The sequence below is a fragment of the Citrus sinensis genome, chromosome 3 (genome assembly GCF_022201045.2).
Source record: "Citrus sinensis cultivar Valencia sweet orange chromosome 3, DVS_A1.0, whole genome shotgun sequence".
In the NCBI taxonomy this organism is placed as follows: Eukaryota; Viridiplantae; Streptophyta; class Magnoliopsida; order Sapindales; family Rutaceae; genus Citrus; species Citrus sinensis.
In genome coordinates, this window is record NC_068558.1 from 27,768,327 (window position 1) to 27,783,353 (window position 15,027).

The window sequence follows — 15,027 nt, forward strand, 5'->3', positions numbered from 1 at the left end:
TGATAACATATTATGTTCTCTAATTTCTTCATGTAGATGGAAGCGATCGACCTCTTTGATTTTCCTCGTTTGAATTCTAGGGTGACGAATGTTTGATTTTCCATGTAGCTAGCGTGAAAGACATTCTTTGGTATTTTACATGTTAGCCCTAGATCAATTGATGACCGACCTAGGACCACCAAGATCTCACTAAACACTGTGGTTATTGATTTAGAATTAGCAGAAACACACAAATGGCTTAAGCAAAAACATGCAAAACAAGGGCACAAATCTTTTGTGGTCAGACCTAGAGTTGGTCTACATTCACTGAAGAACAGAGCAGTAATTTTATTTCGATGACAGAGAACAAGTTACAGGACTTATGATGAATATACAAGTTTTCTATATTTCATAGTCAAGGCCCCTGAGACTATATACGGATCTGGAGGACCCTAGAAAGATCCCATGTTGACCAGCTGCGTTTTTGGGTTTGCTGTAACGCTCTCATAAGAACAATAACGGCTTTGAACCGGCCTTGAACCACGTGCTGTGCTTGTGCCTTGAATAAGTAATCAAAATGACTCCCTCATCCAACGTTTCGAGTTAATGTGTTGCACGTGGAGAAACATGTGCTCCACTTACTAAATCAGACGACATAGGGTGGAAGTCGTCTGTTCGATTTAATCTTCCAAAAACATGACAATCAGATCAAGGTCGACAAGTCATACACGGCTAAAATCACCAACTGACACTTTCAAGTTCATATTTCAACACTATAAAACTAGTTCTCTCAAATAACACGGGGATCTTGGTATAATAAGATTGTCAAGGATGCTATTTCATCGATTGAGAGTAGTTACTGAATTAATAATATAAGCTTGTAAATGTGAGTTTGACCCATGGGCTTCTATATAAGGTTTGACGTTATAAATTATTAATTCATCACTACTCGATAGATAACATATAAGATGTCACATAAGTATTCTAACTGAGTGTTCAAAGTAGAGTGACAAAAACGTACGGGCTGGGCTTAGCCCACGCATGCGGGCTTTAGACTCGACTCGTATCATAAAATCATGGATATGAACCTAAAAAATCAAAGTTCATTGTGAATGAGTCTAATTATGGGTTTTTATAAGTCCGAGCTTTAATTTATAAAAAAAAAATCTAAATGAAAAAAAAAAAAGAAAAGAAAGTCGAATCGTAATAAAACAAAATCTAAATTAAAACAAAGCAACTAAGGTAGTAAGCAACAACCTAGTGTTCCAACACTACCCAACAATTGCAGCCATCACCATACACTCCCCCAACAATTTCAGCCATTACCGATCAAATCCATTAGGCAACACTACCGACGTCATAGTGAGCGAATCCAGTGGTGCGACGTGGCACACGAAGCAATAGCGAACCCACCAGCAGCAGCAGCGCACCCACCAGCAGCAATAGCGAACCCAACCACGTGACACATCAACAGCGAATCCACACGACCCGAACCGTCAGCACCCATCACCCACTCTACCTCAAGTAAGCTTCAAATTTTAATGCTTTATTATTATTATTATTATTATTATTTTGTTAGAAATTTTAAGATTTATTGAGTGAATATGTTGTAATTTAACAAACAATTAGTTGTTGAGATTTGGTGGATAAATGATTATGGCGTGGGAGAAGTTTTCCGTGTAAAAATAGAGATGCCATATGCATTTGTCATGGTGACAACGTTTTTTTTTTACCTGAACTTATAGCTTTATTGCAGATTTAATTGAAGCCCAGGCCAAGCTTAGGCCAGCCCGTTCAAGGTCTTTAGAGGGCCCTGACCTATTAACAATTGCATGGGCTTAGCCTGAGCTTGAAAAAAACCTACTATTTGCCAATCTTAATTCAAAATGAGTAAACAAAGCATTACTCTTAATAAATTAAGAAACAAATGCAAGCTAAAAAAAGATGTATAAACATGATTCGAGTCCACCATTAGGGTTTTGCTTAGTTACAATTCATGTAACTTATAATGCCCCTAAAACATGTAAAAATGAGTAACATGACAATGAGATCTACTTGATTTTTACATCGCCTCTAAGTTACATGAACTGTAACTTCGCAAGATTGTCCGACATAAACATTCTCCACTTTATAGCTTAAAAAGAAGTAGGAAGATGATTGGAGCCCGACACAGAGATTCCCTAATGCATGAAACAAACAGGCACTTCGTGATTCACATTCTCCACTTTGTGGCTAAAAAAATAGTTTGGAGAGAAATACGCGTGACACCGACGATGAGTGCTATTGTGAGACCTATTAATTTTACCATATTAAAGAGTTCCACTCTTAGTCCTATTTTTGGATTCATTACTATGTTACGTGACAAAGTAACATTCGACTAAAATAATTAGTAAATTAATATCTTTTCTAGATAGGATCAACAAATTAATTAACTGTCATTGGAGACATCTTCACTGAAGGGGATTCGCTTATAATAGAGCGGTAGTATCTCATACAGCCGCTTTTGATTATTTTTAAATTTCATTTATAACCGGCCACAAGTTACTTGTACTTTAATTAGTTAAAAGCAATCAATGATAATGGTAATTATAATAGAGTAATGATACAGCCACAAACTCTTGTACAAACTTATTTTGTACAAACTGACGTGGCATTAATTCATTAGTTGAATGAAAATATAAATTAATAAAAATAAATCATGTGGGCCAAGTGATATTTAATTCAACCAATCTTATCATGCCACATCAGTTTGTACAAAATAAATTTGTACAAGAGTTTGTGGCTGTATCATTACTCATTATAATATAACTACCCTCATTTAAAGTAAATATCAAATTTATCAATTCAAACCTGAAACCTAGCAGATACACCCTAAACTTTACAAGAAAATTTACATTTTTTATTTTTGACTTTTTTTAGTTTATGGAAATTTACTTATATAACTACATAAAAATCAGAATAATATTTATATTTATTTAAATAAAATTAATTATAAATTAAATATTATTTTCTTAATATTACGTTATAAAATGATGATATGTTACTTTTAAAAATAACATAATTTCTGCACTAATAAGCATAAGTTTATACATATATATGTATATATATGTATACACATACACACACGCGTGCGTAAATGTAATAATATTTTACTTAAAAAAATATCAGAACATTTTTTCAAGTAATATTAATATGTTTTATGGATACCTTCTAAAAAAATTATATATTAGAAAAATATAAAGCATCTAATATTTGATATTTTTTAAATAATACTCACGAATAATCTCTTTTGCATATTAATTCATACAAACTTATGCGAAATTAATTACTTTATTTAATCTTTTGTATTGCATTAATTTTTTTATCTTTTGCAATTAATTGTTTCATGATTAATGACATTATTATATTTATCAATTTAAACTTGAAAACTATCAAATACACCCTAAACTTTAAAAGAAAAAAATATATATATATATATATTTTTACTTGTTACTTTTTTAATTCATGAAAATATACTTATATAACTAACACAAATCAAAGAAACTTTTAAATATAATTAAATAAAAATAATTATAAATTAAATATTAATATTATGCTATAAGTTTAATGATATTTTACTTAAAAAATATCATAACATTTTTTCAACTAATATTAATATGTTTTATGGATACCCTCTAAAAGAATATTGTATATTAGAAAAATATAAAGCATCTAATATTTGATCTTTTTTAAATAATACTCAAGAATAATCTCTTACGCGGAGTAATTCATACAAACTTAGGTGAAATCATTAAATTAATTACTTTATTTAATCTTTTGTGTGGTATTAATTTGTTTTTATCTTTTGCAATTAGTTGTTCCATGATTAATGATATTATTATAAGATAATTTTTTTTAATGTAGTTAATTATGATCATTATAAGTCATTATTAATTTGATTAAACTGATCTCTATATTAGACGTTTTATTATCAGAATATATATATGGTCTAATTATATATGACATTAATAATAATAATAATAATCTTTAACTCTTGTCTCTCATATTAGTATAGCTCAGATAGCTAGTTAAACAAAGAGGTTGAAAGACAATCGGCCGCCTCTTATGATCGAATAACTTGTAAGTTACAATTTCAACTGTTATTCACATTGTATTGTAAACATTAAGAGATAGGTTATTGACACATTCGTGGGTTAGTCAAATAGTCACAAACACGTTCCTATTTTTATATTAGTCAAACTACACCTTTTTGGACAATTATGTCTTTTAACTATAGTGACCCCCAACTGTATTGTTTTGTATATAATCATTTAAAAATAGATTTATGTGGTAATGTTATATTATTTTCGTTAAACATAGTGTTTTATTTATAATTATATAATTTAATCATGATAGTTTCATTTTTAAAATAAATTCAATAAATTTGAGTAATATTACACTTATATAGTGTTACACGGTGTATATACATTAACATAAAATTTATTTAAAAGTTATATAATTTATAATTTAAAAGTTATAATTTATTTATAATTATATAATTTAATCATGATAGTTTCATTTTTAAAATAAATTCAATAAATTTGAGTAATATTACACTTATATAGTGTTACACGGTGTATATACATTAACATAAAATTTATTTAAAAGTTTAATATAATTATTTTACAATGGATAGATAATAAAGCTATGTTACTCATTTGGGATACTTTGTTTGTATGACAACTAATGTGGCATCTTATGTGTCATCAATTGATTGAGTTGTATTACTTATGAGAATTTAATAGCATACATATACACATGACAATAAATAATTAAATAATTATTGACACATTAACTGGGTACAAAATAAAAATAATAATAACATTATTGTAAAAATATTAAAGTAATTTAAATTTTAATAAATTATAGGCAGGGAAATTTATGGCGTAAATGAAAAACTAACTTACCATTTTTTTCGTGTGAAACTGAAAACTTTTAGTTTTTTCTTTTCTTTTAATTTTCATCGATGTAAAGACGGTGGCTGACTGGACTTGAATAGAAAGAAATTCTAAAATAGCTAAAACATTATCACCCTTGCTCATCACAAAATATCTATCGCGCTTCCCTCGCTCAAAATCAACAGATGCATTCTCCCTCTTCTTTCTATCAAAATCCAGAATTAATGTTTTAAAATTTTCTTGATGCAACACCCCTTCTCCCTTTAACAAACCCGAACAATATACTTAATCTAATTCCCCCTTAAACATTGTTTTACCAAATCTTAACCCAAACCTCACTATTATTTAGGCAAGGGTACGTTGAAAGCATCTAAGCAATAATTTTTTTTTTTTTTTGGTAGAGAAAGAACGATTAGTGTTTTCCTATTTCCCTCAACAATTTTTATTCTCTTTTCTAAATTTATCCTTTACCTTTTCTAAATAACTTGTCATATTTTTAAAAAGATTAAAAAATATTTTTTTTGAGAAGCATAGCAATTGCATTCACTGTTACCTATTATTAAAGCTCACATATACATACGATCAACTTCAAGAGATTTATGAAGTAATGAAGACAGAAAAAAAGGGACTTAGATTAATGGTTGCAATAAAGATTTTTTAGTATTCTATGGTTGATATTTGCTAAAATAGTAAAGGGTCAAATATAATTCATATTATTAATAATATTCTTTTTGGTATTACAAGTAAATTTATAATTTAACCCAATAATTGGAATGCTATGAAGTTAATGAGAATGTTTAACACAAAACTAGTGGAACAATAGTTGAAATATATGAAACCATGAGGAAGAAAGCATAACCAAAATTATGGACTAATCTAATTAAAAATAAATTATAAAAAGTAAATTTGTTATTTAACCCAAAGTAATTAGAATCTTACCAAGTTAATGAAAAAATTCAACATAAAACTAGAGGAATAATTAGCAAAAACACATGAAACAATAAGAGATGAAGTTTAAAAAAAAATTAGGAACACATCCAACAAAAAATAAAAGTTACTTAAAATCTAATCCAAAATATTGGTATTTAATGAATCTAGTAGGAATATCAAACACAAAATTAGTGGACTAATAAGTTAAAACATATGAACCTATAAATTAAAAAATTTAACTAAAATCATAAACTAATCTAAAACATATGAACCTATAAATTAAAAAATTTAACCAAAATCAGGACTAATCTAACCAAAAAAATAATTTTGGTATTTAATTTAAATAACTGGAATCTTGTCAAGTTAATTAGAAATATTAAATGCAAAACTAGTGGAATAATAGTTAAAACATATAACCCATAAACGAGAAAGAATAATCAAAATTATGGACTTATTTAACCAAAAATAAAATTATTAAAGTAAATTTGGTACTTCATCCAAATATTTGGAATATCACCAAGTTAGTACGAACATTCAACACAAAAATGATGGAATAATTAGTTGAAACATGCCAAAAAAGGGGAGAAAGTTTAACCAAATTTAGGTACTTATCCAACGAGAAATGAATTTACTTGGAATCTAACCCAAAATATTAATATTTGACGAATTTAGTCGGAATATTGAACACAAAACTAGTGGATTGGGAAGTAGAAACAAATAAGTTAATTAATAAGAAAGTTTAACCTAAATTAGGGACATATGAAATTAACTTAGAACATCTACCTAATATCTTGATTTTTAACCAAAAGATTTAGGACATGATTATTTTATATTTTTTTAACATTCATTTAAATTAATTTCTCACTCAAATATATTTTTGTTAATTATTTATAAATTTTCTTGTTTTATTTTATTTTTTAATAATAAAATGGTTTTAAAGCAAGATGAAAAAGATTGGGGGTTATAACAATATGTTTTCATTATTTTTTAGAAAGTTGATATTTCATAAAATAGAATGGGATTCAAATATATTTTACCTTATCAATATTATTGTAAATAAAAAATCAACTTGGAACACCTGTATATAATATTGGAATCTAATTGGGGAAAAAAAAAGGGAACATGAAGGTTGAAATTTTGGAACCGAAAAATGATAAATTTTAACACAAACTAAATACTTATATATAATATTGGAATTTGATTAAAAAAAAATGGGAACATGAAAGTTGGAATATTAGAGCCCAAAGATGAGAAAGCTTTAACCAAAATTAGAGACGTATTTATAATATTGAAATCTAACCCAAAAAAAAGGATTATGAAACCCAAAATTCGTGATTAATTAGTTGGAACTTTATAACCCAAAAATGAGAAAGTTTAACTAAAATTAGAGACTTATCTATAATGTCGGAATGTTAAAAAAAAATTGAACATAAACAAAAACTAGTGGTTCAAGTAATTAGAACTTTAGAATCCAATTTGAGAAAGTTTAAACAAAACTAGAGATTTATCAATAATGTTGGAATTTGATAAAAAAAAAATAGGAATATAAAACCTAAAACTTGTAGTTAAATTAGTTAAAACTTTAGAACCTAATATGAGAAAGTTTAACCAATGACTCGAGACTTATGTATTATATTGAAATTTGACCAAAAAAATAGGAACATGAACCCAAAACTAGTGGTTAATTAATTGGAACTTTGGAACCCATATATGAAAAAGTTTAACTAAAACTAAATACATATCTATAACGTTGAAATATGATGAAAAAATGGGAACATGAAACCCAAAACCTATAGTTAAATTAGTTGGAACTTTAGAACTAACTATCAAAAAGTTTAACCAAGACTAGAGACTTGTGTCTAATGTTGAAATTTGACCCAAAAAATAGAAACATGTATCCCAAAACTAGCAATTAATTAGTTCGAACTTTAGAACCTGTAAGTGAGAAAGTTTAAACAAAACTAAATATTTATCTATAATGTTAGAATTTGATAAAAAAAAAATAGAACATGAAAATTGGAACTTTAGAACCCAAAAATGAGAAGTTTAATTAAAATTAGAGACTGATGAAACTAATTTAGAACAACTACTCAATACATTGGTATTTAACCAATAGTGTAGGAATATAATTATATTATAATTTTTTCATAATTTAATTTATTTTATTTAAATAAAATCTATTAACATATTTGTATCATTCAATATCTTATCTTAATTTATAATTTTCTTTATTTTAATCTGTGTTCTAATATATTTTTTCAGCGAAAACAAATTAATTGAATGGATAAGTACAACCGGTAAAATACCGGCTCTCCAGGTCGCAAAAGCAGGCTGTATGTCATACAGCACTGCACACGAGGATGACCGAAAATATTCTATCAACTTTAAAAAAGATGAAGGGAAAAAAAAATCGGTGAAATTGCCGCGTGCTTTCTTGGAAGAATCAAAGAAAGTGTTTGGCTATTACCTTTTTTTTTTTTGGTTCCCCCCAATGCTTAATTTAGTTGAATGGAAATTAAATATTTAAATGGTACCAAAAGGTATTGAATATTGATGAGGTACCAAAATATTGGAAAAGATTAATGGCTGCAATAAAGATTTTTTTAGTATTATATGGTAAGTTGATATATGCTAAAATAGTAAATGGTTAAATATAATTCATCTTATTAATAATATTGTTTTTGGTAATACAAGTAAATTTATAATTTAATCCAATAATTGGAATGCTACAAAGTTAATGGGAACGTTTAACACAAAACTAGTGGAATAATAGTTTAAATACATGAACCCATGAGGATGAAAGCATAGCCAAAATTATGGACTAATCTAACCAAAAATAAACTATAAAAAATAAACTTGTTACTTAACCCAAGTAATCGAAATCTTACCAAGTTAATGAGAAAATTCAACATAAAACTAAAGGAATAACTAGCTAAAATACATGAAACAATAAGAGAGAAAGCGAAACAAAAATTAGGAACACATCCAACAGAAAATAAAAGTCACTTAGAATCTAATCCAAAATATTGGTATTTAATGAATTTAATAGGAATATCAAACACAAAATTAGTGAACCAATAAGTTGTAATATATGAACCTATAAATTAAAAAAATTAACCAAAATCAAGAACTAGCCTAACAAAAAAAAATTTGGTATTTAACCTAAATAATTGAAATCTTATCAAGTTAATTGGAATATTAAATACAAAACTAGTGGAATAATAATTAAAATAAATAAACCCATAAATGAGAAAGTATAACCAAAATTATGGGTTATTAACCAAAAATAAAATTATTAAAGTAAATTTGGTACTTCATCCAAATAATTGGAATATTACCAAGTTAGTACGAAACATTCAACATAAAAATGATAGAATAATTAGTTGAAACATGTAAAACAAAAAGGGAGAAAGTTTAATCAAATTTAGGTACTTATTTAATTAGAAATGAATTTACTTGGAATCTAACCTAAAATATTAATATTTAATGAGTTTAATAGGAATATTGAACACAAAACTAGTGGATTGGGAAGTGGAACAAATGAACCAATTAATAAGAATGTTTAACCTAAATTAGGGGCAGATGAAATACCGGCTTTCCAGGTCGCAAAAGCAGGCTGATGTTATACAGCACTGCACAGGAGGATGACCTGAAAGGTGAAACCGAAAATATTCTATCAACTTTAAAAAGGATGAAGAAAAAAAAAATCGGTGAAATTGTCACGAGCTTTCTGGGAAGAATCAAAGAAAGTGTTTGGCTATTACTTTTTCTTTTTTCTTTTTGTGTCCCCCCCAAAGCTTAATTTAGTTGAATGGAAATTAAATATTTAAATGGTACCAAAAGGTATTGAATATTGATGAGGTACCAAATTTTGAATTTTTCTATTTTTTTATACCCAATTTTTAGTCAAAGTTCAGATAATTACTTTTAATTAATTAATTTATTACCAAAAAAATAAGTAATTTGATATCAACACAATATCTTGAAATTCCCCGCAACTATTCATATAAGGAGCTTCCAAGAAATTATAGGATGGACATGAAAGAGGAAAAAGAAATTTGTTGGACCCACCGTCTTGAAATCTCATTTGATTTCCAACTAATTTTCGCGGCATATTCACGATAATCTCCGCGTTTTACTTTTTATCATGACTGTGGGCTACTCGGTGCCATCGCCTCATTGAAATTGTTGTATCTACTTTACAAAATAAAAAAGAAAAGCAATAAATAGCAGATGGTAATCTACTATACAAAATTATTATCACATCCCAAATAAATTTTCCAATCATCAAAATCTCTAATCAATTGAACTGTTTCTTTAAGTTGTTATGGCTTCTTCTTCTTCTTCTCGTCCATCCAGCAGTTTGAGTTTGATAAATAATCCTCGAAACAATAAGTATGATGTTTTTCTTAGTTTCAGAGGAGAGGAAACCCGTGACAGCTTTACTAGCCATCTTTATTCAGCTTTGTGTCAAACGAATATCGAAACTTTCATTGATGACCAACTCGTCAGAGGAAATGAAATCTCACAGTCTCTTCTTGATGCAATTGAAGCATCAAGCATATCAGTTATCGTATTCTCTGAAGGGTATGCTTCTTCCAGATGGTGCCTCGATGAACTTTTAAAGATCCTCGATTGCAGGAAAGAGTATGCACAGATTGTGATACCAGTTTTCTATCGGGTCGATCCATCACATGTGAGAAAGCAAATTGAGAGTTTTGGGGTTTCATTTTCGAAGCTTGGAGAAAGATTTCCAGACAAGAAGCAAAGGTGGAGTAGTGCTTTAACTGAAGCAGCCAATCTCTCTGGCTTTGATTCTCATGTCTTCAGGTAACAGTCAATTTATCACGAATTTTATAATTATTTTTATTTACTCAAGTTCTAGTGTTATATAACTAATTTCAAAGCAAATAATTCTGTATCAAATTAAACATCGGAACTAACTAAAAACTCTCCTTTTGATCTCTTTTTGAACTTATTACTATGTCTTTTGTATTTGCTAGGAATGAATCTGAACTTATAAAGACAGTTGTTGATGAGATTTTGGAGAGGCTGCTTAAAGTGGCTCCATTTGATAACAAAAATCAGCTAGTTGGAGTAGAATCAAGAGTTGAGGAAATTGAATCTCTATTAGCTGCTGCACCTATATTAGGGATTTGGGGCATCGGTGGTGTAGGCAAGACAACAATTGCTAGGGTGATTTTCAACAAAATCTCCAGAAATTTTGAAGGTTCTTGCTTCCTTCAAAATGTAAGAGAAGAATCGCAGAGCCCTGGTGGATTAGCTAGGTTGCAGCAAAAACTTTTTAAAGAAGTATTGAAGGATGTAAATGTGATTCCTGATATCGACTTCAACATTAGAAGGCTCAGCCGCAGGAAGGTTCTGATTGTTCTCGATGATGTGACTAGTTTCAGACAAATAAAATCCTTAATCAGAGGTTCTGATTGGTTTCTGCCTGAAAGTCGTATCATACTAACCACAAGAGATCAACAAGTCCTTAAAAATTGGGTTGTGAAAGAGAGAGACATTTATGAGATGAAAGTATTAGAACACAATCATGCCCTTGAGCTTTTTAGTCGACATGCCTTCAAACAAAACCGTCTTCCTGAAGTAGGTTATAAGGAATTGTCAGAGGTTGTAATAAATTATGCTCGAGGTGTCCCTTTAGCACTGGAAATTTTGGGTTGCTATCTATTTGGAAGGGAAAAGGAAGTTTGGGAAAGCGCAATAAACAAATTGAAAAGAATTCCTAATGTGGAGATCCAAAATGTGCTAAAAGTAAGTTTCGATGATCTGGATGATGAAGAGAAAGATATTTTTCTAGACATTGTTTGTTTCTTTAAAGGGAAAGATAAAGACTTCATTATAAAATTTCTTAATGCTTGTGGCTTTGATGCACAAATAGGAATAAGTGATCTTGTCAATAAGTCTCTTATTGTCATACGCGACAACGGAATAACAATGCATGATCTGTTACAAGAAATGGGTAGGGAAATTGTCAGGCAAGAATCCGTGAAAATTCCAGGAGAACGCAGTCGGCTGTGGCATCATGAGGATATTATTGAAGTTTTGACCTTTAATACGGTAAGCATTTTGTTTGAGACTTTATGTTATTTTGGAATGCTATTGGATATGTAAACTTTACTTATAATTATGTATAAATAGATGGGATATAAAATCAATAGAAGAACTGGCAATAATAAAAGGAAAAAAAAAATTTTGCAATGTCAATTTACAACAAAAAATCTAGCAAACAAACATAGATACATTACAATGTCAATTTACATCTAAAAGTATGGCAAACAAACATAAATACTTTATATGTTTAGTATTGTTTGTATTACTATGTTTCTTTTGGACATAGGCAAGTCAATTTACATCTAGAAGTATGGCAAACAAACATGGATACTTTATATGCTTAGTATTGTTTGTATTACAATGTTTCTTTTGTACGTAGGCTTTCAATTAACTTGAACATTAATTTAAATTTGAATTTAACTTTCTGGTCTTTCATTGATTGTTAGGGGACCGAAAAAGTTGAGGGTATCTGCTTGGATATGTCTAGAATAAAAGAGATCCACCTGCATCCAGATACTTTCACAAAGATGCGTAAATTGAGATTTTTGAAATTTTATAACTCTAAAGATGATGGAGAGAACAAATGTAAGGTGTCTTATTTGGTAGGACCTGGATTTGCTGAAGTGAGTTATCTTCACTGGTATGGATATCCACTAAAATCATTACCGACAAATATTCATCCAGAGAAACTTGTTTCAATTGAAATGCCTCATGGTAATATTCAACAACTTTGGGATAGTGTCCAGGTATATAAAATCTTCATATTTATGCAATGTTTCAGTAATAATGTTTAATTATTTATTGTACTTAAGTGCTAACGATTTGTATGTCTGGGCTTCTATTTTTTTTGGAGCAGCATAATGGTAAGTTAAAGCAGATAATAAGCCGGGCCTCCAATTTTTTCACCAAATCTCCAAACCACTCGTTGACTCTGCATCTGGACAAACTAGTTAACCTCAATCTAAACAATTGCAAAAGTTTGAGAATTCTTCCCCCTGGAATATTTCGTTTGGAATTTCTTAAAGAACTTGATCTTTGGGGTTGCTCAAAACTAAAAACGCTTCCAGAGATCTCATCAGCTGGTAATATTGAAGTGATGTATTTAAATGGAACTGCAATCGAAGAACTGCCTTCATCCATAGAATGTCTATCTGGGCTTTCGGCCTTATACCTTGATCATTGTAAAAGGCTGAAGAGTCTCCCAAGCAGCCTATGCAAGTTGAAATCTCTGAATTCTATTTATCTCAGATGGTGCTCAAGTCTTAAGAGTTTGCCCAATGAACTTGGAAATTTAGAAGCTTTGAACAGTTTGAATGCTGAAGGAACTGCTATAAGAGAAGTGCCGTTGTCCATTGTTCGTTTGAACAATTTTGATGGCTTGCAAAATCTAACGTCTTTATATCTCACTGATTGCGGCATCACGGAGTTACCTGAAAATCTCGGACAATTATCCTTATTACTTGAATTGTATCTAGAGAAAAACAATTTTGAGAGACTACCAGAGAGCATCATACATCTTTCTAAGTTGGCATATCTTAAATTGAGTTATTGTGAGAGGCTTCAATCCTTACCAAAGCTTCCATGCAATCTAAGTGAGTTAGATGCACATCATTGCACAGCACTGGAATCATCTCCAGGTTTAGTATTCCCAAGTCGTGATCCTCAGTATTTTGACCTAAGAAATAATTTGAAATTGGATCGCAACGAGATCAGGGAAATTCTCGAAGATGCTCAGCAAGAAATTCAGGTTATGGCAATAGCACGTTGGAAACAATTACAGGAAAAGGTATGTTGTGTATTTTAGATCCTTTTAATCTATACAATGTTACTGAGTAATGATCTAGTGGGCAATAATGCTCATCTTATGGAGAACGAGAGTGGCACATCGCATTGCTTAATTAATCCACAGCCTTAATGCTATTCACTGGGAGTTGTAGAATTCTGCCACATATCCAAATGCTCATCCATATGGTGGGCACTAGTGCTCACTAGATCATCGTTCCAATGCTATATTGTTAATTTTTTATTTAAAATTAAATTTAACAACAGTTCTTCAAAATTATGATCTTTGGTACAGGGAGATTTTTTCCAAAGTTCAGGTCGAGTATTATTACCTGGGAATGAAATTCCAAAGTGGTTTAGCTTTCAAAGTTTGGGATCTTCTTCTATAACCTTGAAGATGCCACCTGTAGGTTGGTTCAGTAATAACAAAGTGATTGGCTTTGCTTACAGCGCTGTTGTAGGATTTCGAGACCATCATGTCAAAGAGAAGAGGTGGTTTAACTTGTTCTGTGAATTCATGAAAGCCAAACCTGAAGATTGTACTGAGCTACTGGTCAGACGGAGTTCTCTAAGGGGATTTAATTATGTAGAGTCAGATCACTTACTTTTGGGTTACTATTTCTTTGGTGAGCATGATTTTAGTGCTTTCCGGAAACACAACTGCGATCATGTGGCAGTCAAGTTCTATTTAGAGGATGATCGTAATCAACGTGAACGTTTGGATTGTTGCCCGGTGAAAAAATGTGGGATTCATTTATTGTACGCCCCTGATTCTACGGAACCCACAGAAGATCCAAGGGGTACTCTCGATTGAAATATTCTTTAAGATATCATAGTAGCTGCTACTTTTCAGTAAATTAATAAATCTTATATTCATAAACCTTGTTTTGCTAGCTTGGTTTCTTTTCCTTCTATCTGTTTTTATTACTTTTCTTTAATTCTTTTCTTCCCATATATAAATCATTGGCTTCAAATATTCATAGGGAGATACTTGTTTTCCTTGAATTGCCTCGTTGCAGTATTGAACAACTTTCGGAGAGCGTCCAGGTGTGCAGTGTCAATAATATTTAATTATCATACATGCTACTGATTTGCATGTCATGGCTTCTTTTTTGGTGAAAGCAGATTAATTCATTGGTAACGATTAATTAGTCTCTGGTTATGGTACTCATAGATTTAGTGAGACATTTCATCAAACAGGTAGGTATGCGCATCAAACAACTGGCTTCAACTGGCTTTATGCCGGAAAAAGATTGAAACTTTCATTAATAACAGTCTCTTACTAAATATAATAATAAACAAAAAGTTAGAAAAACATTCA

General features: G+C 30.0%; 1 protein-coding gene across 2 annotated transcripts; it reads left to right on the forward strand.

Annotated features, from left to right (window-relative positions):
* The first annotated feature begins 10,097 nt into the window (after positions 1–10,097).
* Positions 10,098–14,686, forward strand: LOC102627160 (disease resistance protein RUN1-like). 2 transcript variants are annotated; one of them, XM_052436603.1, is made up of 5 exons: positions 10,098–10,676; positions 10,850–11,930; positions 12,371–12,670; positions 12,781–13,710; positions 14,157–14,359. In XM_052436603.1, exons 1-5 carry the CDS (start codon positions 10,174–10,176, stop codon positions 14,205–14,207), a joined length of 2,865 nt encoding a protein of 954 aa, XP_052292563.1. In that variant the 5' UTR covers positions 10,098–10,173; the 3' UTR covers positions 14,208–14,359. The 2 variants fall into 2 exon arrangements, with proteins under 2 accessions (XP_052292563.1, XP_052292562.1); XM_052436602.1 differs by having other exon boundaries at positions 10,099–10,676; positions 14,002–14,686.
* The last annotated feature ends 341 nt before the right edge of the window (positions 14,687–15,027 follow it).